Source organism: Aegilops tauschii, unplaced genomic scaffold, assembly GCF_002575655.3.
Source record: "Aegilops tauschii subsp. strangulata cultivar AL8/78 unplaced genomic scaffold, Aet v6.0 ptg000473l_obj, whole genome shotgun sequence".
Taxonomy (NCBI): domain Eukaryota; kingdom Viridiplantae; phylum Streptophyta; class Magnoliopsida; order Poales; family Poaceae; genus Aegilops; species Aegilops tauschii.
The window spans coordinates 1-27,023 of NW_027332714.1; the positions used below are offsets into that span (position 1 = coordinate 1).

General features: G+C 41.7%; 2 protein-coding genes and 1 non-coding gene across 3 annotated transcripts; 2 read left to right on the forward strand and 1 right to left on the reverse strand.

Annotated features, from left to right (window-relative positions):
• Window positions 1-1,845: 1,845 nt before the first annotated feature.
• On the forward strand, window positions 1,846-3,669 carry LOC141030810 (uncharacterized). Its single transcript, XM_073506182.1, has 2 exons — window positions 1,846-2,163; window positions 2,476-3,669. The coding sequence occupies exons 1-2, from the start codon at window positions 1,846-1,848 to the stop codon at window positions 3,667-3,669; spliced, it is 1,512 nt and encodes a 503-aa protein (XP_073362283.1).
• Window positions 3,670-3,726: 57 nt separating this feature from the next.
• Window positions 3,727-5,057, forward strand: LOC109785093 (uncharacterized). The gene is made up of 2 exons (XM_020336612.1): window positions 3,727-4,560; window positions 4,980-5,057. Exons 1-2 carry the CDS (start codon window positions 3,727-3,729, stop codon window positions 5,055-5,057), a joined length of 912 nt encoding a protein of 303 aa, XP_020192201.1.
• A 2,945-nt stretch (window positions 5,058-8,002) lies between these two features.
• On the reverse strand, window positions 8,003-8,082 carry LOC120970269 (small nucleolar RNA SNORD36). Its single transcript, XR_012192896.1, has one exon. It is a non-coding gene; the product is annotated as a small nucleolar RNA SNORD36 (small nucleolar RNA).
• Window positions 8,083-27,023: the final 18,941 nt, after the last annotated feature.

Consider the following 27,023-nt stretch of genomic DNA (forward strand, 5'->3'; position numbering starts at 1 on the left):
GCAGATACACCAAGTGACGATCACAATAAGGTGGCGTTGTGGCCAGACATCCCGTCTTCAATGTTTCCAGCAATCAAGGAAGTAGATGCACAAATACAAACATTATACAATGATGTTCACGGTAAGGTTATAAAATTTCCTATATATTTTTATGCAATACAAAAATTACATATAAATAATTACTACACAGGCAAGGATGAGATTATATGTGAGCATGATGCTACCATGAAAGAAGTAGATACACCAACACAATCAATCAATAATGACGATCAAGGTAAGGTCATCAATTCCATATATGTTCTTATGAAATCCAAAGAAATATATTATACAATAAAAAATTGCAACACAGGTAATAATGAAGTCATATTTGAAGAGGACATAAACGAGGACGAATACATGTTCTCTGGTCAAGGTATGCTCAATAGAATTTAAATATATTTTAATCATTATATAGCTTCTGTACTAACTTTTATGCTACAAACCAAACTAGAATGGGACAGAGAAGTGGAAATTGAAATCAAAGAAGGCGAGGAAATGCACAACCCTGATCCTTATGATTTCGTCTATAGCAACATACCCAAAAAAACACGTGCTCAAAACAGAAGAAAATTGCAGATTCTGCCATGCAAGAAAATTCAAGTATGAAACTAAGAAATTATGCTGCAGAAAAGGACAGATAAGACTAGCCAATGCAGATACACCACCTGAACTCATGAGACTTTGGACAAGCAACGACTCTGACGCAAGACATTTTCGGAACAATATAAGATTTTTCAATGGCCACTTCTCGTTTACTACTCTATACTGCCATCTTGACAGAGACACAACTGACATGCGAACAACTGGTGGTATTTACACCTTTCGAGCACATGGTCAGATCTATCACAACATACACTCATTTGGTAATAGTAGATCAGATCCAAAGCATCTAGAGCTATACTTCTACGACGATGATCCAAGCTCAGAGCATCGGTACCGCCATTGCCGCGAGGAAATGTACGAGCAAGACAAGCATGTGATCGGGATAATAACCGACATCCTACGGGATAACCCATACTCTCAACAGTTTAGGAGTTTGGGACGAGCCCAAAACCTTGAGGACTACAGACTCGTCTTAAACCTGGACCAAAGATTGGACCAGAGAACATACAATGCGCCAATAAATTCAGAGGTAGCTGCAGTGTGGATTGAAGGAAATGAAAGAAGAGACACTTATGACAGGAATGTAATACTACATGGAAACAACAACGAAAAAGAGCACATTCGATCATATTACGGGTGCTCTGATCCGTTGTCGTACCCTCTATTCTTTCCAAGAGCTGAACTGGGTTGGCATAGGAAAATCCCAAAGAGGGATACAGAAGCGGAAGATATTGGTGCTGATGATATCAGTAATGATGATGACCCAGGTAAAATTTTCATATACTATTATATTCAAAATTCAATTTAACTAACTTTTGATGTCACAATATTTGCACAGATTCTGCCAACGGCCTGTGGGTAACCATGAAAGAATACTACTGCTATAAATTCCATACACGACCAAGCATATTCAACCCAATATTGCACGGCGGACGGCTTTTTCAGCAGTTTGCTGTAGATACATACATAAAGATTGAAAACTCCAGACTGGGTTACATGTGGCATCATCAAAACAAAATAAGGGCGGATCTATACCAAGGCCTTCTAGACAGCATTCAAGCCGGAGAACAGAATGGAGATGCAATTGGAAAACGGAGAGTACTTGCGTCATCATTTATTGGAGGGCCATGAGATAAAATTCGTCGGTATCAAGATGCTATGGCTTTAGTTAGAAAATATGGAAAACCAGATGTATTCCTCACAATGACCTGCAACCCCAACTGGGAAGAGATCACACGTGAACTACAGTTTGGACAAACACCACAAGATCGCCCAGACATTGTCGTTCGTGTTTTCAAGGCGAAGCTAGAAGAAATGAAGAAGCAACTATTTGAGAAGGCCATTCTTGGAAAGGTTAAGGCATATACATATGTCGTAGAGTTCCAAAAGCGGGGATTAGCACATGCTCACTTTTTGCTCATCATGACTGGAAAATACAAATACACATGTCCGGAACAGTATGACAGAATCATCTCCGCTGAGCTCCCTAACAAGCACAAGTACCCAGAGTTATACAAAATGGTAATCAAACATATGATGCATGGTCCTTGCGGTGCATTGAATAAATTTTGTCCATGCACAAAGAATCGTCCGTCATGCAAGAACAATTATCCAAGGCCATTTAATGAAACTACAATTCAAGGTAAGGACTCTTACCCACTGTATAGGAGACGCAATGATGGTCGGACTGAAACGGTATGAAAATGCCAACTGGATAATAGGTGGGTAGTTCCTTACAACCCATATCTTTTGCGGATGTTCAACTGCCACATAAATGTTGAGATATGCTCGAGCATTAAAGTTGTTAAGTACTTGTTCAAGTACATCTATAAGGGACATGACCGAGCATCTGTACCTGTAACTGACAAAGTAGACGAAGTCGAAATTGACGAGATTAAACAGTACAGAGACGCGCGGTGGGTGACACCTCCGGAAGCACTCTGGAGAATATATGGCTTCGAATTAAGCAAAATACACCCACCAGTCTTGCAACTGCAGCTACATCTTCCAAATATGCACATGGTTTCATACCATGGCATGGAAAAAATAAAGAATATTATCGACCGTGATGGCACAGAAAGATCAATGTTGACCGCGTACTTTGAAGCAAACAGCTTACATGAGAAAGCACGAGGCATACTATACAGAGACTTTCAGGAATATTATACTTGGCAAAGACAAGGGAAGTTTTGGCAAGAGAGGAAACGAGCCGCTGTCTTCCAGGTTGGCAGGATGGTCTCGGCACACCCGGCTGAAGGAGAACAATATTATCTTCGAGTACTCCTAAACCACGTGACAGGCGCCACCAGCTACGAAGACCTACGAACAGTCCATGGACAAGTAATGCCAACCTTCTGTGAAGCTGCAGAAAAACGGGGGCTCATTGAGGCAGACAACACACTAGATGACTGCATGACAGAAGCAGAGTTGTTTCGAATGCCATCATCACTACGAAGGCTATTCGCGGCAATCTTGGTTTTCTGTGAACCCAGCGATGTACGTGGCCTATGGAACAAACACCTTGACGCAATGTCAGAAGACTACAGCAGAAACTGCAAATGCAAGCACACAGTCGAACAGATGGTGCTGAGAAATATCAGGGACATGTGGCACTCAATGGGAAAAGACATAGAATCGTTTCCTCTTCCAGAGATCGACAAACGACATGAGACAACTGGCGACATACCTAGGGAGATCGTTGAGGAGACCTCCATCGAGGTGGACCCTGAGGACGTATCGTTGCATAAAAACCTAAACATCGAGCAGAGGAAGGCCTACGACGAAATCCTAGCCATGGTTGACCGCCAAAGAGGAGGTATATTCTTTGTCGATGGGCCAGGAGGCACAGGAAAAACTTTTCTTTATAGGGCGCTCTTGGCCACAATACGCGGACAAGGCAAGATTGCCGTGGCGACGGCCACTTCCGGTGTTGCTGCTTCCGTAATGCCTGGAGGGAGGACCGCATACTCGAGGTTTAAGATTCCACTAAAAATAGATGATGGAGCTATTTGTAGCTTCACAAAATAGAGTGGGACAGCAAAGCTACTCCAAGCAGCATCACTAATAATCTGGGATGAAGCATCTATGACAAAGAGACAAACGGTGGAGGCGCTAGACAAAAGCATGCGGGACATAATGGATAGACCAGATCTTCCATTTGGTGGAAAAACGATCGTATTTGGGGGAGATTTTAGACAAGTGCTACCTGTTGTCCAAAAGGGAACAAGAGCCCAGATAGTAGATGCATCACTACGCGGGTCGGAGCTCTGGAATTGCATGCGTCAATTGAAGCTTGTGCGCAACATGAGGGCTCAAAACGACCCATGGTTCGCAGAATACCTACTACGCATTGGAAATGGAACCGAGGAGACAAATGATGATGGTGAAATACTTCTACCTACAAGTATATGTGTGCCAAATAAGACGGATGATACCGCCTTGGATAGACTTATTGACAGTATCTACCAAACGGGGAATGCTTACCTAAAAGATCCAGAGTACATCACCTCAAGAGCAATTTTATCCACAAGGAATGACTGCGTAGACAAGATCAACCTAAAAATGATTGATCGCTTCCAAGGGGAGGAGATGGTGTACCACAGCTTCGATTCAGTAGAAGACGACCCACATAACTACTATCCACCAGAATTCCTAAACACCCTAACCCCAAATGGACTGCCTCCACATATGCTGAAGCTCAAAAAAAATTGTCCAATCATACTACTCAGGAACATTGACCCTGCTAATGGGCTCTGCAACGGCACCAGACTGGTCGTACGTGGATTTCAGAAAAATGCAATTGATGCAAAGATTGTGGTAGGGCAGCACTTTGGAATGCGAGTTTTCTTGCCTCGGATACCATTATGCTCATCTGACGACGACATGTTCCCGTTCAGTTTTAAGAGAAAACAGTTTCCAGTCAGACTTAGTTTTGCAATGACAATAAACAAATCACAAGGCCAGTGTCTACCTGCCTGAACCTGTTTTCTCACATGGTCAACTATATGTCGCGCTTTCTAGAGCAACCGCGACATCTAACATAAAGGTACTAACAGGTACACACGATGTGAACAAGGAGACAAACAATAGAAAAAATAAAGGTGACACGTGCACAAAGGAGAAGAAGAAAAGGAAGAATAAGATCAGTACAAGCGATACATACACAAAGAATATTGTTTACACAGAAGTCTTGACCAAATAGGTAATGCAATATTTCAACTTTGTGTTTATAAATTCAGTTTCAACTTAGTACGTTCATTCATGACCAATTTAATAATTTATATTACACATTGGATCTCTAATTTTCTAACCTTAAAATTACTTCTTGTATTCTTCAGAACAATCAAGCTGTCAACTTCGGAGTTAGAATTCAGGACTACTTGATCGTCTTGAAGGAGGATGTCTTCATGTTCTGAACCACTAACTCATTCATGGATATTTATTTATATAATATGGCCAATAACTCATTAATTTTTATTTAAATATTTGATCACTTTGATGATCTCTATTATGGTTGTACAATCTATGTATGCAAATTTACCAACGATGAGTAGCTAAGGTGAAATTGAGACTTACCGGTCAAAATAGAGACATATTTCTCGCCTTGGAGCTGATGTTGTTGCACTGATTTTTCTAAACATCTTTCGAGAGAAACTCCTTCTCTAGAAAGGATCCATTCTTAGCAACGAATGTCTTGCCTTCGGATCTGTGATAGAAGGTGTACCCAACAGTCTCCTTTGGGTATCCTATGAAGACACATTTCTCTGATTTGGGTTCGAGCTTATCAGGTTGAAGCTTTTTCACATAAGCATCGCAGCCCCAAACTTTAAGAAACGACAACTTTGGTTTCTTCAAACCACAATTCATCAGGTGTCTCTAAAGCATAACCCCAAAACGATAGCGGTAAATGAGTAAGAGACATCATAGATCGCACCATATCTAGTAAAGTACGATTACGACGTTCGGACACACCATTATGTTGTGGTGTTCCGGGTGGCGTGAGTTGCGAAACTATTCCGCATTGTTTGAAATGAAGACCAAACTCGTAACTCAAATATTCTCCTCCACGATCAGATCGTAGAAACTTTATTTTCTTGTTACGATGATTTTCCACTTCACTCTGAAATTCTTTGAACTTTTCAAATGTTTCAGACTTATGTTTCATCAAGTAGATATACCCATATCTGCTCAAATCATCTGTGAAGGTGAGAAAATAACGATACCCACTGCGAGCCTCAATATTCATCGAGCCACATACATCAGTATGTATGATTTCTAATAAATCTGTTGCTCGCTCCATTGTTCCGAAGGACAGAGTTTTAGTCATCTTGCCCATGAGGCATGGTTCGCAAGTACCAAGTGATTTATAATCAAGTGATTCCAAAAGTCCATCAGAATGGAGTTTCTTCATGCGCTTTACACCAATATGACCGAAAGGCAGTGCCACAAATAAGTTGCATTATCATTATCAACTCTGCATCTTTTGGCTTCAATGTTATGAATATGTGTATCACAACCACTACAGGAAATATGTCAACTTGTGACCCTCACTATTGGCCGCTGAAAGGTCATAGTTTTTCATTTGCGACCTTTTGTGACCAAAAACAGAAGGTCAAAAGCTGGCGGTCGTAAACTGAAATTAGTGACCTTCTTTGTGATATGTAAAAGGTCGTTGGTTCCATGACCAAATTTTTTGTCACTAGCAACCTCCTCAGGCCACGTAGGCATCCAACGTGGCAAGCTGATGTGGCACAAGAATCAGCCCGGTCCAATTCGGTTTTCTACATGGGCCTAGCCCAACAATTCGGCCTTTTTAATATAAATTTTTTCTCTTAATTTTCGCTAGCTACATGGGCCTGGCCCAACAATATGGCCTTTTATATTCTAATGCAACCTTTTATAGTCTACTGCTTTTCTATTTTCAGCCATTTTATTTTGCAATGGGTCCCACTTGTCATGCTTAGCTCAAAATTGGTCCCGCACATTATAACTTGGACCCACTTGTCAGGTTTCCATTTCACGGGTATTCAAATCACATACACAATCATTGTTTCGAACAGACTAGAGAGCAAATGAAACTGGTCCAAAATAATACTACATCAATCTATTACAATCGTTACAGTATATTACAACCCAGATATGCCTACTACTGCCTATACAATTACAACACATAATATGCTACCCTTTGCTGATATGCTTCACAGCTTCGGACATGGATTCGCACTTCACCTATGCAAAAATAAGAATAAACATATAAGAATAAGAATAGGTACAGAACATCAAACAGTAGCCAATGAGGGATCCAATAACTTATAATCAAGAATTGACAGCAAATGCCATGTACATAAATAGTATGACTAACACTAACCAGTATGCGTTCATGGAGTGACTAAAATGTTCTCACTAGCTAGGATTTTTTTGGTATATAATATACTGACATGTGCAACTCTCTAAATTGATCATAGAAATGAAAAGTGTAAGAACAAGTTTCAGAATCCAGGCATGTCAAATTTTAAGCACCAGCAAAATAGATCTAACAAACCAGACCATGATAATCATGCATCAGGATTTATGGTTCTAGAAAAACAGTAAAGAGATGGACATACACGCATCAAGCATACCAGCTACTACAATAAGAGGTCCAGATGCTCCAGGAACTGCACTTCGGCAATCGTGCAGTAGCTAGGGATTGAGGAGGATGAGCTTGTTGTATCCATTGTACCTGGGTCATATTTAGGTACACAATTAGCTAATATGTCAACATTTAGTTACCATGAACATAAAACAACGAACCCGGATAAGAATTAGCAGTGTAGTACAGAATGTATCACTATAGCTTTGGGAAATAGTTAAGTCTTGTGGGTATCTAGTTTACTTGCATATGGCCAACACTAACCAGTATGAGTTCGTTCAATAACTAAAAAGTACTCAGTAGCTGACAATGTATAGTTTACACATATAAACCGAAGATTCAGCAAAGGCATGTTGATAAAACAGTGAAAACAATGGTATCTTGTATACTGCCATGCATGAGCACTTCTTAATATTTATATTCATCATCACAACAACCTATAACCACCTATGCTCACTGTTCAAATCTATGCATAGTTCAAAAGCTTGATTTTGAAACATCAAATGTATCAGAATAATCATATGAATCATCATTTTCTCAGCCCATCTACCAAGTGCAATACTTCATCATTCTAGGTAAATTAAGATGTTAAATGACTAAAACTAGTAGTATGCTACAATCATATGGTACTGGTTAAAAAATGTGACCAGAGGACTACACTTGAACACATCACTTGCAATGCCTACTGGAAGGAGCAAGTGTATAGAAGAAAACAAACATTGGACAGGCTGGCCATCAGTCTTAAAAACCTCAATTTTGTATTCATCAAAGAGAATCTCAGGAATATGTTGTTGTAGCATCATCTGACCAGCCAATCGATCATTAACACACGTGCACACACAGAGCAGAGAACGATTTGAAATCAAGTGCAAGAATTGCTGCAACACATAAAACTAGCATGTTACGGTTTGTGGGTGATGGGGAAAATGCATGTGAAGTGCATAAATCACAGAGGGGTGTGTACAATACACACCATCTTTGACAGCAAGCAAAACAGACAGGAATAGAGCATGTCAACTACTGTAAAGCACAATCACTAGCATGGTGGTGAGAGAAGTTTCCAGACGCCAACCATTCTTCTTGCAGGTGCTGGACGCCCCCGCCTTGTAGCGTGAGTGGAGGTAGCACGCAATCTGCACCAACAAAGCACCAAAAACAACATCAATCCCCTGCGTCACAGTCTCACGGACAGCCAAACCCTCTTAATCCTAAAAACAAAAAAGACGTCAGCACCACCGAGGAGGAGGACGCACCGAGATGAAGGTGAACTTCTGGGGCGGCGTGCCGACGCCGATCTCCCTGAAGTACTATCCATTCATGTAGTTCTTGAGCGACACGATGTCGCCCTCCTCCTTAGAGCAGAGGGTGCCGGCTACACCGCCGCCGAGGAGGAGGTCCTGTTGTGCCTCCTCGCCACCGGAGAGGCGCGTGGCGACATGGCTGTACTGGTTGATGGGGCGCTTCTTGAGCGCGTTCCGCACCAGGCCCTCGGCCTCGGACGTTGGGAGGAGGGTTTGCAGCAGCATGGCCGCGAGGAGCGCCAGGTCGACGCCTCTGCAGGTACCCATAGTCGCGATCTGCAGAAAATCGCAGGGCTTAACCGAACCGTAAGAGGAATTTCGTAAAGTGGAGGTAAATCCTAGTGGGGAAAGTAGCAGAGCATGTTGCGGGTCCATGAGAAGAGAAGTAGCAGAGAGGGAGGGGAGAGCTCACCAGAAACCGAAGAGGATCCCGCCGACCGAGCTCACGGTCTCTCTGCAGGAAGATGGGGACGAGGAGACGGCGAGGAGATGGGGACGAGGAGACGGGGCGAGGAGGTGGAGACGGCGAGGAGATGGGGACGAGGAGATGGGGCGAGGAGGTGGAGACGACGAGGAGGTGGATACGGCGAGATGGGGTGAGGAGGTGGAGACGGCGAGGGTCGGGCGGAGGCGAGGAGATGGGATCTGGGGGATCGAGAGGGGACGGGGACAGAGTGGGTGGGGGTGGCGGCGGGGTCGAGGGAAGGGTGGGTGGGTGGGTGAGTTAGGGTTTTTGTTCTTGGGAGAAGCTCCACCGTTGGATGGGTGCGCGATGGATGGCTCAGATTGCGTTAAATTTGGTGATCCGCGTGAAGGCGGTTCCTCGCGTCTCATTGGTCCGACCACTCTGAATTTTTTTAAAACATAACAATGGGCGTAGTTTGTCAAAATGATCTCATATTTTGCATAAGTGTGCATCTTGTAATGACAAACAATGTTGCCCAATAGAGATTTCATTTTCTTTTCACAAAAAATTCATTTACCATTTTTCGAGTGCATAAAAAGGTTTTTTATGAAGAACCTACCAAATACTTACCATTTTTCGAATGCATAGTTTGTTTAAATGCTACAATATTGTGCACAATGGTGCATCTTGAAATGGCAAACAATGTTGTCTAAGGAAGTTTTCATTTTCTTTGGACGGAAATTTCATTTTCCATTTTTCGAGTGCCCAAAATGAGTTTTTTTGTGAAGAACCTACCAAATAATTGTTGCAAAATTGGACCAAATCATTTTTCCAAAACACTAGGCCATATTTAATGCACAGTTGACCAAATGGTTGGGTGTCAAAAGTTTTGATCCACCTCTAGTGAAAACGATAAATTTCCGCCGTTTCAGCTGGAAGCGGGTCAAATTTCAACTACGGCTGCCTCATAGTTTTCTATTTATTTTTCTAAAAATCATTTCTAGGTAAATAAGTATCTATTTAATCAGAGAAACAGCAAAAAAAATCCAAGATTCAACCACTAGCTAGGAACGGTCATTCCCGCTGTTTTGACCGCATTTTGAAACGGGCATACAAAATTCAAACAAAATCAAAAAATTGGAAAACCTTCGCATTGTGTCATTATATGTGACCAAGTTACCAGGAAAAATAACAAGCTTGTAATACGGCAATTCTTTTAAAAAAGTGTTCTCAGAAATGAGCTATCATCTCTGAAGATTCATGGCTTTCAAGCCAAATGATCAATCTTATGGCCACATTCATGGCATAGTTTGTTCAAATGATCTCATATTGTGCACAAGGGTGGATATTGGAATGGCAAACAATGTTGCCTAAGGGAGTTTTCATTTTCTTTGGATGAAAAAGCAATTTTCCATTTTTCGAGTGCCCAAAATGAGTTTTTTTGTGAAGAACCTACCATATATTTGTTGCAAAATTGGATCAAATCAATTTTATAAAATACTATGCCATGTTTAATGCACAATTGACAAAATGTTTGGGTGCCAAAAGTTTTTATCCATCTCTGGTGAAAAAGACAAATTTCTGCTGATTCACTAGGAAGCGGGACAAATTTGAACTGCAGCTGCCTCATAATTTGCTCTTTATTTTTTCAAAAAATCATTTCTAGGTAGAAAAGTATCTATTTAATCAGAAATACATGGTTTGGTAGCGATACGTTGAGGTTTGGATGGTGGCCCAGGGCCCCAACTCCAAAGCGCGTAGACTCACATGCCCGCCGCGTGGTCACCGCGTGACCGTGGTGTTGCCACGCGTTCCGGGTGGCCTAGGCATGTCTAGTGGGTTGGGCACTCCCCTGATAGGTGTCAGGAAGAAGAAGGCAATAGAAGAATCTCACGAGGAGGCTGAACCGGGCTCAAACATGAATTAGCACCCAAGTGTTTGATTAGTGGTACGGGAAATGCACATGGCCAATGGGCCTGAGTTTTGGACGAGGATGATCATCTACTAAGGACACTATCTTGGAAAATTTGCAGCTCAAATGGAGGAGCCTAGGTGTCACTTGCTTTGCAACGTACCACACTGGACAGAAATATGAATGTTGAAGCCACACTCACATGTATTGTTAGATGGGGCTCAAATTTTGTGGAGAGCTATGATTTTGGAATATAGAAGATGTGGCAAAAATTCAGCTCATTAGGATATGCCTAGCCAGTACTTCCTTCACAACAGTTTGAGCTGAAAAAAAACTTTGGAAATTTGCCAAGGAAGATTTACCATTCAAATGGAGTTGAATATTGTCATGAGGCAATGATGTGGATAGTAAAGAATGCCCAATTGTTTTGGGAATTTTGGGAATGACAGAAATATAGGTTGCTTCACAACCTAGGGCAAAAATTGACACATGGACATGACACATAGGCAAAACTGATAAGGTGGCGCCTTGTCATAGCAATAAGTACCAATGCATCCACGTTCACAACCTCATGACCATTTATATTGGTCGTAATCAGGTAGAAATAAGGTCATTGGCGCCTCTTGTCTGCTTTGTGACCATTTGGTGTAAGCAATTTTAGGGTTTGAGCCCTTCCAAGCGAAATGGCCATGAATTTATGACCAATTCAGCTGGGGTCACTAAGAGAAGGTCATAAGTTGACATATTTCTTGTAGTGTACTATCGAGATTCAACAAAAATAGACCACTCTTCAAGGGTGCATGACCATAAAAGATATTACTCATATAAATAGAACAACCATTATTCTCTGATTTAAATGAATAACCGTCTCGCATCAAACAAGATCCAGATATAATGTTCATGCTCAACGCTGGCACCAAATAACAATTATTCAGGTCTAAAACTAATCCCGAAGGTAAATGTAGAGGTAGCGTGTCGACCGCAATCACATCGACTTTGGAACCATTTCCCACGCGCATCATCACCTCGTCCTTAGCCAATCTTTGCTTAATCCGTAGTCCCTGTTTCGAGTTGCAAATATTAGCAACAGAACTAGTATCAAATACCCAGGTGCTACTGCAAGAATTAGTAAGGTACACATATACCTTTGTTCACCTTGCCATCCTTCTTATCCGCCAAGTACTTGGGGCAGTTCCGCTTCCAGTGACCAGTCCCTTTGCAGTAGAAGCACTCAGTCTCAGGCTTAGGTCCAGACTTGGGCTTCTTCACTTGAGCAGCAACTTGCTTACCATTCTTCTTGAAGTTCCCCTTCTTCCCTTTACCCTTTTTCTTGAAACTGGTGGTCTTGTTGACCATCAATAGTTGATGCTCCTTCTTGATTTCTACCTCCGCAGCCTTTAGCATCGCGAAGAGCTCGGGAATTGTCTTGTTCATCCCTTGCATATTATAGTTCATCACGAAGCTCTTGTAGCTTGGTGGTAGTGATTGAAGAATTCTGTCAATGACACTATCATAAGGAAGATTAACTCCCAGCTGAATCAAGTGGTTGTTATACCCCAGACATTTTGAGTATATGTTCACTGACAGAACTATTCTCCTCCATCTTGCAGCTATAGAACTTATTGGAGACTTCATATCTCTCAATCCGGGCATTTGCTTGAAATATTAACTTCAACTCCTGGAACATCTCATATGCTCCATGATGTTCAAAACATCGTTGAAGTCCCGGTTCTAAGCCGTAAAGCATGGCACACTGAACTATCGAGTAGTCATCAGCTTTGCTCTGCCAGACGTTCACAACGTCCGGCGTTGCTCCTGCAGCGGGTCTTGCACCTAGCGGTGCTTCCAGGACGTAATTCTTCTATGCAGCAATGAGGATAATCCTCAAGTTACGGACCCAGTCCGTATAATTGCTACCATCATCTTTCAACTTAGCTTTCTCAAGGAACGCATTAAAATTCAAAGGAACAGTAGCACGGGCCATTGATCTACAACAACATAGACATGCAAAATACTATCAGGTACTAAGTTCATGATAAATTAAAGTTCAATTAATCATATTACTTAAGAACTCCCACTTAGATAGACATCCCTCTCCTACCTCTTGAGCACTGTGTTGGTTTTCCTTTGAAGAGGAAAGGGTGATGCAGTAAAGTAGCGTAAGTATTTCCCTCTTTTTGAGAACCAAGGTATCAATCCAGTAGGAGACCACGCGTGAGTCCCACGCACCTACACAAACAAATAAGAACCTTGCAACCAATGCGATAAAGGGGTTGTCAATCCCTTCACGGTCACTTACGAGAGTGAGATCTGATAGATATGATAAGATATTTTTGGTGTTTTTATGGTAAAGAGTGAAAGTAAAGATTGCAAAAATAAACGGTGCTAGAAATAACTAAGTGTTGGAAGATTAATATGATGGAAAATAGACCCGGGGGCCATAGGTTTCACTAGTGGCTTCTCTCAAAATAGCATAAGTATTACGGTGGGTAAATGAATTACTGTCGAGCAATTGATAGAATTGAGCATAGTTATGAGAATATCTAGGTATGATCATGTATATAGGCATCACGTCCGTGACAAGTAGACCAAAACGATTCTGCATCTACTACTATTACTCCACACATCGATCGCTATCCAGCATGCATCTAGAGTATTAAGTTCATACGAACAGAGTAATGCTTTAAGTAAGATGACATGATGTAGAGGGATAAACTCATGCAATATGATATAAACCCTATCTTTTTATCCTCGATGGCAACAATACAATACGTGTCGTTTCCCTTTCTGTCACTGGGATCGAGCACCGCAAGATTGAACCCAAAGCTAAGCACTTCTCCCATTGCAAGAATGATCAATCTAGTAGGCCAAACCAAACTGATAATTCGAAGAGACTTGCAAAGATAACCAATCATACATAAAAGAATTCAGAGGAGATTCAAATATTGTTCATAGATAAACTTGATCATAAACCCACAATTCATCGGATCTCGACAAATACACCACAAAAGAAGATTACATCGAATAGATCTCCAAGAAGATTGAGGAGAACTTTGTATTGAGATCCAAAGAGAGAGAAGAAGCCATCTAGCTAATAACTATGGACTCGAAGATCTGAGGTAAACTACTCACACATCATCGGAGAGGCTATGGTGTTGATGTAGAAGCCCTCCGTGATCAATGCCCCCTCCGGCGGAGCGCCGGAAAAGGCCCCAAGATGGGATCTCACGGGTACAGAAGGTTGCGGCGGTGGAAATAGGGTTTTAGCTCCGTATATGATGTTTCCAGGGTACATGGGTATATATAGGAGGAAGAAGTACGTCGGTGGAGCAACGAGGGGCCCACGAGGGTGGAGGGCGCGCCTGGGGGGGTAGGCGTGCCCCCCTGCCTCGTGCCTTCCTCGTTGATTACTTTACGTAGACTCCAAGTCCTCTGGATCACGTTTGTTCCGAAAATCATGTTCCCGAAGGTTTCATTCCGTTTGGACTCCGTTTGATATCCTTTTCCTTTGAAACACTGAAATAGGCAAAAAAATAGCAATTTGGGCTGGGCCTCCGGTTAATAGGTTAGTCCCAAAAATAATATAAAAGTGTATAATAAAGCCCAATTCTAAAATAGAATATAATATAGCATTGAACAATCAAAAATTATAGATACGTTGGAGACGTATCAAGCATCCCCAAGCTTAATTCCTGCTCGTCCTCGAGTAGGTAAATGATAAAAACAGAATTTTTGATGTGGAATGCTACTTGGCATAATTCTCAATGTAACCCTCTTAATTGTGGTATGAATATTCAAATCCGGAAGATTCAAGATAAAAGTTTAATATTGACATAAAAGTAATAATACTTCAAGCATACTAACTAAGCAATTATGTCTTCTCAAAATAACATGGCCAAAGAGAGTTCATCCCTACAAAATCATATAGTTTGGTCATGCTCCATTTTCGTCACACAAGAATGCTCTCATCATGCACAACCCCGATGACAAGCCAAGCAATTGTTTCATACTTTAGTAATCTCAAACTTTTTCAACTTTCACGCAATACATGAGCGTGAGCCATGGATATAGCACTATGGGTGGAATAGAATATAATGATGGGGGTTATGTGAAGAAGAAAAAAAGGAGAAAGTCTCACATCAACGCGGCTAATCAACGGGCTATGGAGATGCCCATCAATTGATGTTAATGTGAGGAGTAGGGATTGCCATGTGACAGATGCACTAGAGCTATAAATGTATGAAAGCTCAACAAAAGAAACTAAGTGGGTGTGCATCCAACTTGCTTGCTCACGAAGACCTAGGGCATTTGAGGAAGCCCATTGTTGGAATATACAAGCCAAGTTCTATAACGAAATATTCCCACTAGTATATGAAAGTGACAAAACAAGAGACTATCTATCATGAAGATCATGGTGCTACTTTGAAGCACAAGTATGGAAAAAGATAGTAGCATTGCCCCTTTTTTTGGGCCTTTTTTTTGGCCTTTCTCTTTTTTGGGACAATGCTCTATTAATGATGATCATCACACTTCTATTTATTTACAACTCAATGATTACAACTCGAAACTAGAACAAAGTATGACTCTATATGAATGCCTCCGGCGGTGTACCAGGATGAGCAATGAATCAAGAGTGACATGTATGAAATAATATGCATGGTGGCTTTGCCACAAATACGATGTCGACTACATGATCATGCAAGGCAATATGACAATAATGAACGTGTCATGATAAACGGAACGGTGGAAAGTTGCATGGCAATATATCTCGGAATGGCTATGGAAATGCCATAATAGGTAGGTATGGTGGCTGTTTTGAGGAAGATATAAGGAGGTTTATGTGTGATAGAGCGTATCGTATCACGGGGTTTGGATGCACCGGCGAAGTTTGCACCAACTCTCAAGGTGAGAAAGGGCAATGCACGGTACCGAAGAGGCTAGCAATGATGGAAGGTTGAGAGTGCGTATAATCCATGGACTCAACATTAGTCATAAAGAACTCACATACTTATTGCAAAAATCTACAAGTCATCAAAAACCAGGCACTACGCGCATGCTCCTAGGGGGATAGATTGGTAGGAAAAGACCATCGCTCGTCCCCGACCGCCACTCATAAGGAGGACAATCAAAGAACACCTCATGTTTCAAATTTGTTACATAGGGTTTACCATACGTGCATGCTACGAGATTTGCAAACTTCAACACAAGTATTTCTCAAATTCACAACTACTCAACTATCACAACTTTAATATCACTACCTCCATATCTCAAAAAAATTATCAAGCATCAAACTTCTCATAGTATTCAACACACTCATAAGAAAGTTTTTACTAATCTTGAATACCTAGCATATTAGGACTAATTTCACAATTAAAGCAAATTACCATGCTGTTTTGTAGGACTCTCAAAATAATATAAGTGAAGCATGAGAGAATAATAGTTTCTATAAAACAAATCCACCACCATTCTCTAAAAGGTATAAGTGAAGCACTAGAGCAAAAACTATATAGCTCAAAAGATATAAGTGAAGCACATAGAGTATTCTAATAAATTCCGAAGCATGTGTGTCTCTCTCAAAAGGTGTGTCCAGCAAGGATGATTGTGGTAAAATAAAAATCAAAGACTCAAATCATACAAGACGCTCCAAGCAAAACCCATATCATGTGGTGAATAAAAATATAGCTCCAAGTAAAGTTACCGATGGACGAAGACGAAAGAGGGGATGCCTTTCGGGGCATCCCCAAGCTTTGGCTTTTTGGTGTCCTTAGATTATCTTGGGGTGCCATGGGCATCCCCAAGCTTAGGCTCTTGCCACTCCTTGTTCCATAATCCATCAAATCCTTACCCAAAACTTGAAAACTTCACAACACAAAACTTAACAGAGAATCTCGTGAGCTCCGTTAGCGAAAGAAAACAAAACACCACTTCAATGGTTTATAAACTCTTTTACTAGCCATAGATTCATTAAAATAAGCAAACAACACACGAAAAACAGAATCTGTAAAAAACAGAACAGTCTGTAGTAATCTGTAACTAACGCAAACTTCTGGAACTCAGAAAAAACTACCAAAATAGGACGACCTAGAAAATTTGTTTATTGATCTACTGAAATTGGAATCAGTATTTTATCACGTTCTGGTGATTTTTAACAATTGTTTTTATGAACAGAAAGTTTCTGGAATTTTCAGCAAGATCAAATAACTATCATCCAAGAAGATCCTATAGGTTTCACTTGGCACAAACACTAATTAAAACATAAAAAAATCTAACCAGAGGCTAGATCAAATATTTATTCCTAAACAGAAGCAAAAAGCAAAAAACTTAGATAAAATTGGGCTGCCTCCCAACAAGCGCTATCGTTTAACGCCCCTAGCTAGGCATAAAAATAAGGATAGATCTAGGTATTGTCATCTTTGGTAGGCAATCCATAAGTGGCTCTCATAATAGGTTCATAAGATAATTTTATTTTCTTTCTAGGAAAGTGTTACATGCCTTTCTTTAAAGGAAATTGGAATCTAATATTCCCTTCCTTCATATCAATGATTGCACCGATCGTTCTAAGGAAAGGTCTACCAAGAATAATAGGACATGAAGGATTGCAATCTATATCAAGAAAAATAAAATCTACGGGCACATAGTTCCTATTTGCAACAATAAGAACATCATCAATTCTTCCCATAGGTTTCTTAATAGTGGAATCCGCAAGGTGCAAGTTTAAAGAGCAATCATCAAATTCACGGAATCCTAGCAAATCACACAAAGTTTTTGGAATCATGGAAACACTAGCACCCAAATCACACAAAGCATAGCATTCATGATCTTTAATTTTAATTTTAATAGGAGGTTCCCACTCATCATAAAGTTTTCTAGGGTTATAAACTTCCAACTCAAGTTTTTCTTCATAAGATTGCATCAAAGCATCAACGATATGTTTAGTAAAAGCTTTATTTTGACTATAAGCATGAGGAGAATTTAGCACGGATTGCAACAAGGAAATACAATCTACCAAAGAGCAATTATCATAATTAAATTCCTTGAAATCCAAAATAGTGGGTTCATTAATATCTAAAGTTTTGATCTCTTCAATCCCACTTTTACCAAATTTCGTATCAAGATCTAATAACTCCGAATTTTTGGGACGCCTTCTAGGTAAAGGTAACTCATCTCCAGTCCCATCATTATCAAGATTCATATTTCAAAACAAAGATTTAATAGGAGACACCTCAATAACTTTTAGATCTTCATCTTTATTCTCACAGAAATTAGAAGAACATGCTTTCATAAAGCAATCTTTCTTAGCACGCATCCTAGCGGTTCTTTCTTTGCACTCATCAATGGAAATTCTCATGGCTTTGAGAGACTCATTGATATCATGCTTAGGTGGAATAGATCTAAGTTTCAAAGAATAAACATCAAGAGAAATTCTATCTACGTTCCTAGCCAATTCATCAACCTTAAGCATTTTTTCTTCAAGCAAAGCATTGAAATTCTTTTGCAAATTCATAAACTCCTTAACACTAGTCTCAAATTAAGAGGACAACTTATTAAAATTTCCATAAGAATTGTTGTAGGAATTACCATAATTATTAGAGGAATTACTAGGGAACGGCCTAGGATTAAAGTTTCCTCTATACGCGTTGTTACCAAAATTATTCCTACCAACAAAATTCACATCCATAGATTCATTATTATTCTCAATCAAAGTAGACAAAGGCATATCATTAGGATCAGAAGAAACACTTTTAGTAGCAAATAATTTCATAAGTTCATCCATCTTTCCACTCAAAACATTAATTTCTTCTATCGCATGCACTTTTTTATTAGTAGATCTTTCGTTGTGCCATTGAGAATAATTAACCATAATATTAAGTAGCTTCTCCTAAAGTGATTTCCATAAAAGTGCCTTCCGCAGCCGAATCTAAAAGATTTCTAGAAGAAAAATTCAATTCGGCATAATTTTTTTGTATAATCACCCAAAGATTCAAACCATGTGTAGGGCAATTGCATATCATTAATTTCATCCTCTCCCAAGCTTGTGCGACATGTTCATGATCAAGTTGCTTAAAATTCATGATATCGTTTCTAAGAGAGATGATTTTAGCGGGAGGAAAAATACTTAGAGATAAAAGCATCTTTGCACTTATTCCATGAATCAATACTATTTTTAGGCAAAGACGAAAACCAAGCTTTAGCACGATCTCTAAGCAAAAAAGGAAATAGCTTTAATTTAACAATATCATTGTCCACATATTTCTTCTTTTGCATATCACACAAATCAACGAAGCTATTTAGATGGGTAGCGACATCTTCACTAGGAAGGCCGGCGAATTGATCTTTCATGACAAGATTCAACAAAGCAGCATTAATTTCACAAGATTCAGCATCGGTAAGAGGAGCAATCGGAGTGCTAAGAAAATCATTGTTGTTGGTATAGGTAAAGTCACACAATTTAGTATTATCTTGAGCCATCGTGACAAGCAAGCAATCCAACACAGGAGCAAACAAGAAGCAAGCGAAAAAGAGGCAAACAAAAAAGAGAGGGTGAATAAAACGGCAAGGGTGAAGTGGGGGAGAGGAAAACGAGAGGCAAATGGCAAATAATGTAATGCGAGGGATAAGGGTTTGTGATAGGTACTTGGTATGTCTTGACTTGTGCGTAGACTCACCGGCAACGGCGCCAGAAATCCTTCTTGCTACCTCTTGAGCACTGCGTTGGTTTTCCCTTGAAGAGGAAAGGGTGATGCAGTAAAGTAGCGTAAGTATTTCCCTTAGTTTTTGAGAACCAAGGTATCAATCCAGTAGGAGACCACGCGCGAGTCCCACGCACCTACACAAACAAATAAGAACCTCGTAACCAACGCGATAAAGGGGTTCTCAATCCCTTCACGGTCACTTACGAGAGTGAGATCTGATAGATATGATAAGATAATATTTTTGGTATTTTTATGGTAAAGAGTAAAAGTAAAGATTGCAAAAATAAGCGGTGCTAGAAATAACTAAGTGTTGGAAGATTAATATGATGGAAAATAGACCCGAGGGCCATAGGTTTCACTAGTGGCTTCTCTCAAAATAGCATAAGTATTACGGTGGGTAAACGAATTACTGTCGAGCAATTGATAGAATTGAGCATAGTTATGAGAATATCTAGGTATGATCATGTATATAGGCATCACGTCCGTGACAAGTAGACCGAAACGATTCTGCATCTACTACTATTACTCCACACATTGACCGCTATCCAGCATGCATCTAGAGTATTAAGTTCATAAGAACAGAGTAATGCTTTAAGTAAGATGACATGATGTAGAGGGATAAACTCATGCAATATGATATAAACCCCATCTTTTTATCCTCGATGGCAACAATACAATACGTGTCGTTTCCCTTTCTGTCACTGGGATCGAGCACCGCAAGATTGAACCCAAAGCTAAGCACTTCTCCCATTGCAAGAAAGATCAATCTAGTAGGCCAAACCAAACTGATAATTTGAAGAGACTTGCAAAGATAACCAATCATACATAAAAGAATTCAGAGGAGATTCAAATATTGTTCATAGATAAACTTGATCATAAACCCAACAATTCATCAGATCTCGACAAACACACCGCAAAAGAAGATTACATCGAATAGATCTCCAAGAAGATCGAGGAGAACTTTGTATTGAGATCCAAAGAGAGAGAGAAGAAGCCATCTAGCTAATAACTATGGACCCGAAGGTCTGAGGTAAACTACTCACACATCATCGAAGAGGCTATGGTGTTGATGTAGAAGCCCTCCGTGATCAATGCCCCCTCCAGCGGAGCGCCGGAAAAGGCCCCAAGATGGGATCTCACGGGTACAGAAGGTTGCGGCGGTGGAAATAGGGTTTTGGCTCCGTATATGATGTTTCCAGGGTACATGGGTATATATAGGAGGAAGAAGTACGTCGGTGGAGCAACGAGGGGCCCACTAGGGTGGAGGGCGCGCCCCCCCTGCCTCGTGCCTTCCTCGTTGATTACTTTACGTAGACTCCAAGTCCTTTGGATCACGTTTGTTCCGAAAATCACATTCCCGAATGTTTCATTCCGTTTGGACTCCGTTTGATATCCTTTTCCTTTGAAACACTGAAATAGGCAAAAAACAGCAATTTGGGCTGGGCCTCCGGTTAATAGGTTAGTCCCAAAAATAATATAAAAGTGTATAATAAAGCCCAATAAACATCTAAAACAGAATATAATATAGCATGGAACAATAAAAAATTATAGATACGTTGGAGACGTATCACCCTCTAATCATCTAAGTGATCACGTGATCCAAATCAACTAAACCATGTCCGATCATCACGTGAGATGGAGTAGTTTTCAGTGGTGAACATCACTATGTTGATCATATCTACTATATGGTTCACGCTCGACCTTTCGGTCTCAGTGTTCCGAGGCCATATATGCATATGCTAGGCTCGTCAAGTTTAACCCGAGTATTCTGCGTGTGCAAAACTGGCTTGCACCCGTTGTATGTGAACATAGAGCTTATCACACCCGATCATCACGTGGTGTCTCGGCACGACGAACTTTCGCAACGGTGCATAATCAGGGAGAACACTTATACCTTGAAATTTAGTGAGAGATCATCTTATAATGCTACCGTCAACCAGAGCAAAAATAAGATGCATAAAAGATAAACATCACATGCAATCAATATAAGTGATATGATATGGCCATCATCATCTTGTGCCTTTGATCTCCATCTCCAAGGCACCGTCATGATCACCATCGTCACTGGCGCGACACCTTGATCTCCATCGTAGCATCGTTGTCGTCTCGCCAACTATTGTTTCTACGACTATCGCTACCGCTTAGTGATAAAGTAATAACAATTATAGGGCGATTGCATTGCATACAATAAAGCGACAACCCTATGGCTTCTGCCAGTTGCCGATAACTCTTTTACAAAACATGATCATCTCATACAATAAAATTTAGCATCATGTCTTGACCATATCACATCACAACATGCCCTGCAAAAACAAGTTAGACATCCTCTACTTTGTTGTTGCAAGTTTTACGTGGCTGCTACGGGCTGAGCAAGAACCATTCTTACCTACGCATCAAAACCACAACGATATTTCGTCAAGTATGTGATGTTTTAACCTTCAACAAGGACCGGGTGAAGCCACACTCGATTCAACTAAAGTTGGAGAAACTGACACCCGCCAGCCACCTGTGTGCAAAGCACTTCGGTAGAACCAGTATCGCGTAAGCGTACGCGTAATGTCGGTCCGGGCCGCTTCATCCAACAATACCGCCGAATCAAAGTATGACATGCTGGTAAGCAGTATGACTAGTATCGCCCACAACTCACTTGTGTTCTACTCGTGCATATAACATCTACGCATAAACCTGGCTCGGATGCCATTGTTGGGGAACGCAGTAATTTCAAAAATTTCCTACGCACATGCAAGATCATGGTGATGCATAGCAACGAGCGGGAGAGTGTTGTCCACGTACCCTCGTAGACCGTAAGCGGAAGCGTTATGACAACGCGGTTGATGTAGTCATATGTCTTCAAGATCCGACCGATCCTAGTACCGAAAGTACGGCACCTCCGCGATCTGCACACGTTCGGCTCGGTGACGTCCCACGAACTCACGATCCAGCAGAGTGTCGAGGGAGAGCTTCGTCAGCACGACGGCATGATGACGGTGATGATGAAGCTACCGGTGCAGGGCTTCGCCTAAGCACTGCAACGATATGACTGAGGTGGATTATGGTGGATGGGGGCACCGCACACGGCTGTAAACAATCAACTTGTGTGTCCTAGGGTGCCCCCCTACCCCCGTATATAAAGGAGCAAGGGGGAGGCCGGCCGGCCTTGGGGCGTACCAAGGAGGGGGGGAGTCCTCCTCCTAGTGGGAGTAGGACTCCCCTTTCCTAGTCCAACTAGGAAGGAGGAAGGGGGAAGGAAGGAGAGGGAGAGAGGGAGGAAAGAGGGGGCGCCGCCCCCTCCTTGTCCAATTCGGACTCCCAAAGGGGGGCGCGCGGCCAGCCCTAGGCCCTCTCCTCTCTCTCTCCCACAAGGCCCATGTTGGCCCATTAGTTCCCCCGGGGTTCCGATAACCCCCCGGCACTCCGATAATTATCCGATGACCCCCGGAACACTTCCGGTGTCTGAATATAGTCATCCAATATATCAATCTTTATGTATTGACCATTTCGAGACTCCTAGTCATGTCTGTGATCACATCCGGGACTCCGAACTATCTTCGGTACATCAAAACACATAAACTCATAATACCGATCGTCACCGAACGTTAAGCGTGCGGACCCTATGGGTTCGAGAACTATGTAGACATGACTGAGACATGTTTCCGGTCAATAACCAATAGCGGAGCCTGGTTGCTCATATTGGCTCCCACATATTCTACGAAGATCTTTATCGGTCAAACCGCATAACAACATACGTTGTTCCCTTTGTCATCGGTATGTTACTTGCCGGAGATTCGATCGTCGGTATCTCAATACCTAGTTCAATCTCGTTACCGGCAAGTCTCTTTACTCGTTCCGTAATGCATCATCCCGCAACTAACTCATTAGTCACATTGTTTCCAAGGCTTATAGTGATGTGCATTACAGAGAGGGCCCAGAGATACCTCTCCGACAATCGGAGTGACAAATCCTAATCTCGATCTATGCCAACTCAACAAACACCATCGGATACACCTGTAGAGCACCTTTATAATCACCCAGTTACGTTGTGACGTTTGGTAGCACACAAAGTGTTCCTCCGGTATTCGGGAGTTGCATAATCTCATAGTCATAGGAACATGTATAAGTCATGAAGAAAGCAATAACAACAAACTAAACGATCAAGTGCTAAGCTAATGGAATGGGTCAAGTCAATCACATCATTCTCTAATGATGTGATCCCGTTTCATCAAATGACAACTCATGTCAATGGCTCGGAAACTTTAACCATCTGTGATTAACGAGCTAGTCAAGTAGAGGCATACTAGTGACACTCTGTTTGTCTATGTATTTACACATGTACTAAATTTCCGGTTAATACAATTGTAGCATGAATAATAAACATTTATCATGATATAAGGAAATATAAATAACAACTTTATGCCTCTAGGGCATATTTCCTTCACTTCAGGTTATTGTTAAGACCAACAAAAGGTATGAATGGCATACCATAGCGGTTCATCTTGTACGTGCTGTAAAATACAAGCATGTCACCGAAGTCCTCATAGTCATGACGAGATTGGGAGTCACACCAGAACATCCTATTCAAGTGTCCTTCCTTATCTAGCTTGTGCTCGAAAAAGAAGTTAGGATCCCTCTGTTTCCTACTGGCCATGATGCCTATGGCTGTGGCGGCATCACCTTTTGAAAGCAGCTTCCTCTTCTCCCTGGCGCAAAGGTTGTATATTTCACGTCTGGTTAAACCAACACCGCCATACCATACATGTTTGCTGATGAAGGAATCCATCATGTCGTGAATTCTAATCCATGCAGCTCCAATGGACATTATCTCATGCTTCCGGTACTCTTTGATTTTTCTGTGGGACCAAAGAAAAGGTACCTCGTCCGGTCCTGCCAACATATGGCTATGCTTGTCCTCAAAACTTTCAACATACCAAACCCCACGCTTTGGTCAAGCTTGACGGTCAGGTGTGCTTCGCAAAAGCAGTGTGTCTCGGCTCTGAGCCTACGGATGTGTCCTTCCTCGGTTAGCAACTTGCTGTCACGTTTCCCTTGTCTGGAACAAACAAACCGCCTATAATGCATATGATGTGACTCGGTTTTGCTATACCTGACCTTATTCTTTCTAACTGAAACCATTAACTCTAGCATAGCTGTTGTAGAAATCATACGCAGCATCGTGAGACATAAAAGTCATTTCCATTATCTGCATGAACATATCCCTCTTATCATCTGCACTAGCAGTATCTTGGACATTCTTTGCCCCATCATCTTCTGTCACCTACACAATCAAAACATAGCCATGAAAACAGTTTTCTATGGTTTAACATTACTTCCATAGAACATTGATTACACACATACCTCACTCATGATGACCGACGACTGTGAATCCCCAGAATCAGGTGCATCTAATGATTCGTTGTTAAGGCCTGTCTCCACGTCGGATTCACCTTAATAGTCGTACGCATTATGACATTCAGAAATGAACTGAAAAATACAACACAAATACATAATTACTTATCATATAATATTCCAGAAAAAAATCAATTTGCAAGCCAACAAATTTTTTTACTTCCGTACCTCACTAATGTAATCTTCATTCGGGAGCTCCGAGTTGTTTTCCTGACCATCATCATGCTCATCCATCTATAAATTTTCAACACAAAAATATAATGTTGTCGGATGCCACCAAAAAATTACAACATGATAATGCCACTCACATTAAGATCTTCCCATTCGTTCCCATTCTCTGACCGATCTCCACGATCTGAATTTTCATCATCTGACCAATCTTCTATCCAGTCTTTCATCAGTTCTCAAACTCCATGTCTACCATCATATCAGTTAACTCCTCGTCCATCATTTCCTACAACAAATAATATGTATCAACACATGTCAAAACATTATCAATGAAGAAATATAACACATAGCACACGATCACGGATGTTATGTAAACAACCCCAACCGAGGCCGTTCAGATCTGCCAAACCAAGTCAGGAAGATGGCCACGGCACCCATCGTGATCACTTTCAATCGCGAGGAGCAGCACTACAAAACCTAGCTAGATCTGTGGTTACCTTTGCCGCCGGATACCTAGGTTAGCCGCCACATCAAATAACGATAGTCGTGGTGGACACAGCCGACGGCAACCGACGCTACGTGAACCCTACACTGAAAAAGCCCATATCACGAGGAGCAGCACTACCGGAACAAGATCCACGATCGCATGTGCCGCCGGGTAGGTAGGTTACCCGCCTCGCTAGGTTAACCACTACCTCTGACGGCGGCAGTTCGTTCGATGTTACCGCGAGCAGGACTAGAGGGGTGCGGGGGGACGCGGGATGCGGTACCTGTGAGCGCTGGAGATTCACGACGTTGCTGCGCCCGCTGTCCGACGAGATCGCCGGCGATGAGACAGCTGCCGCTGGAGATCTACTGCGTGAATTATGGAGCTGCGTGGATGCTCGCGAGATTGATGGAGCTGCGTGAATGATTGGATCCGGCAGGTCCTACGTGGTCGTGGGATCGTGTGATGTTTTTTTTGGACTAGGGTATTGTACGTATATGATCTGGGTTGTACAGGGATAGACAGGGCTTGGATCTGAGCTACGGCGGGGCAGGAAAAAAACAAACTCGCGGGGACAGAAATACCCCTCGGAAATTAGGTTAGGGGGAGCACCGGAGGAGGGCTCCTCTACTTTGTGCATGCACAACAATAGCCGGGGGCTTTGTCATCCACGCGATAGGGACCGTACATCTTGGCTTGCCAGCGTCGTTGGATGATGCGGACGGTGGGGTCTTGGACACAGACATGTTCATGTCACAGTTTATGCCGCTGGAAGGCACTTGACAATTATGGCGGGTCCATCCTGTGGAGGTGCTCCTACGACATGGACTCAGGTGCTGCAGTGCAGATCAACTTGCAAAACCGGAACATGTACTTTTTGCTTTGTAGGCTTACAGTGATGCCAAAATTTGAAGTCTATAGTTTTTTGTTTGCTTGCTTATTCTATTTAACTAATTTTATTGGCATGTCGCATCTTTCAACAGCTAATTTTTTGTTTGTTTGAGAAAATTACAGGATCTGTAATGCTTACTCTTTAGTCCATTCTGATTATGTTTCTTGCAGATTACATATTTGTATTGTTCAACTAGCCTTCAACTTAATTACTCCATACGGTGTGCACAGCCTCACTAAAGAATTTGCAGGTTGGTAATTTCCTTCACATTTCGTTTGGATGCATTTAAACTCCCTATTGTTTGCATAGATACAGTCGCAGGATTCATAGGTGGCATCTTCCTACTGCTCCTGCTCTTTACCACTGGCACGGTGGCGCATGCAGGCAACCCAATCAAGGTTCTGGCAAAAGCCCTACCCACGCGTCTTTTTACTCCATATTGCCGAAGAGCAACGCTATCTTGCTGGTGCCACCGCCAGCATATTTTG

Bases quoted from the DNA above. Each gene is read 5' to 3' on its own strand.
- LOC141030810 (XM_073506182.1), top strand. From the start codon at position 1,846: ATGACCTGCAACCCCAACTGGGAAGAGATCACACGTGAACTACAGTTT. The intron at 2,164-2,475 runs GTAATCAAACAT...TACATCTATAAG, and splicing joins ACCCAGAGTTATACAAAATG to GGACATGACCGAGCATCTGT.
- LOC109785093 (XM_020336612.1), top strand. From the start codon at position 3,727: ATGACAAAGAGACAAACGGTGGAGGCGCTAGACAAAAGCATGCGGGAC. The intron at 4,561-4,979 runs GTCAGACTTAGT...TGTATTCTTCAG, and splicing joins TTAAGAGAAAACAGTTTCCA to AACAATCAAGCTGTCAACTT.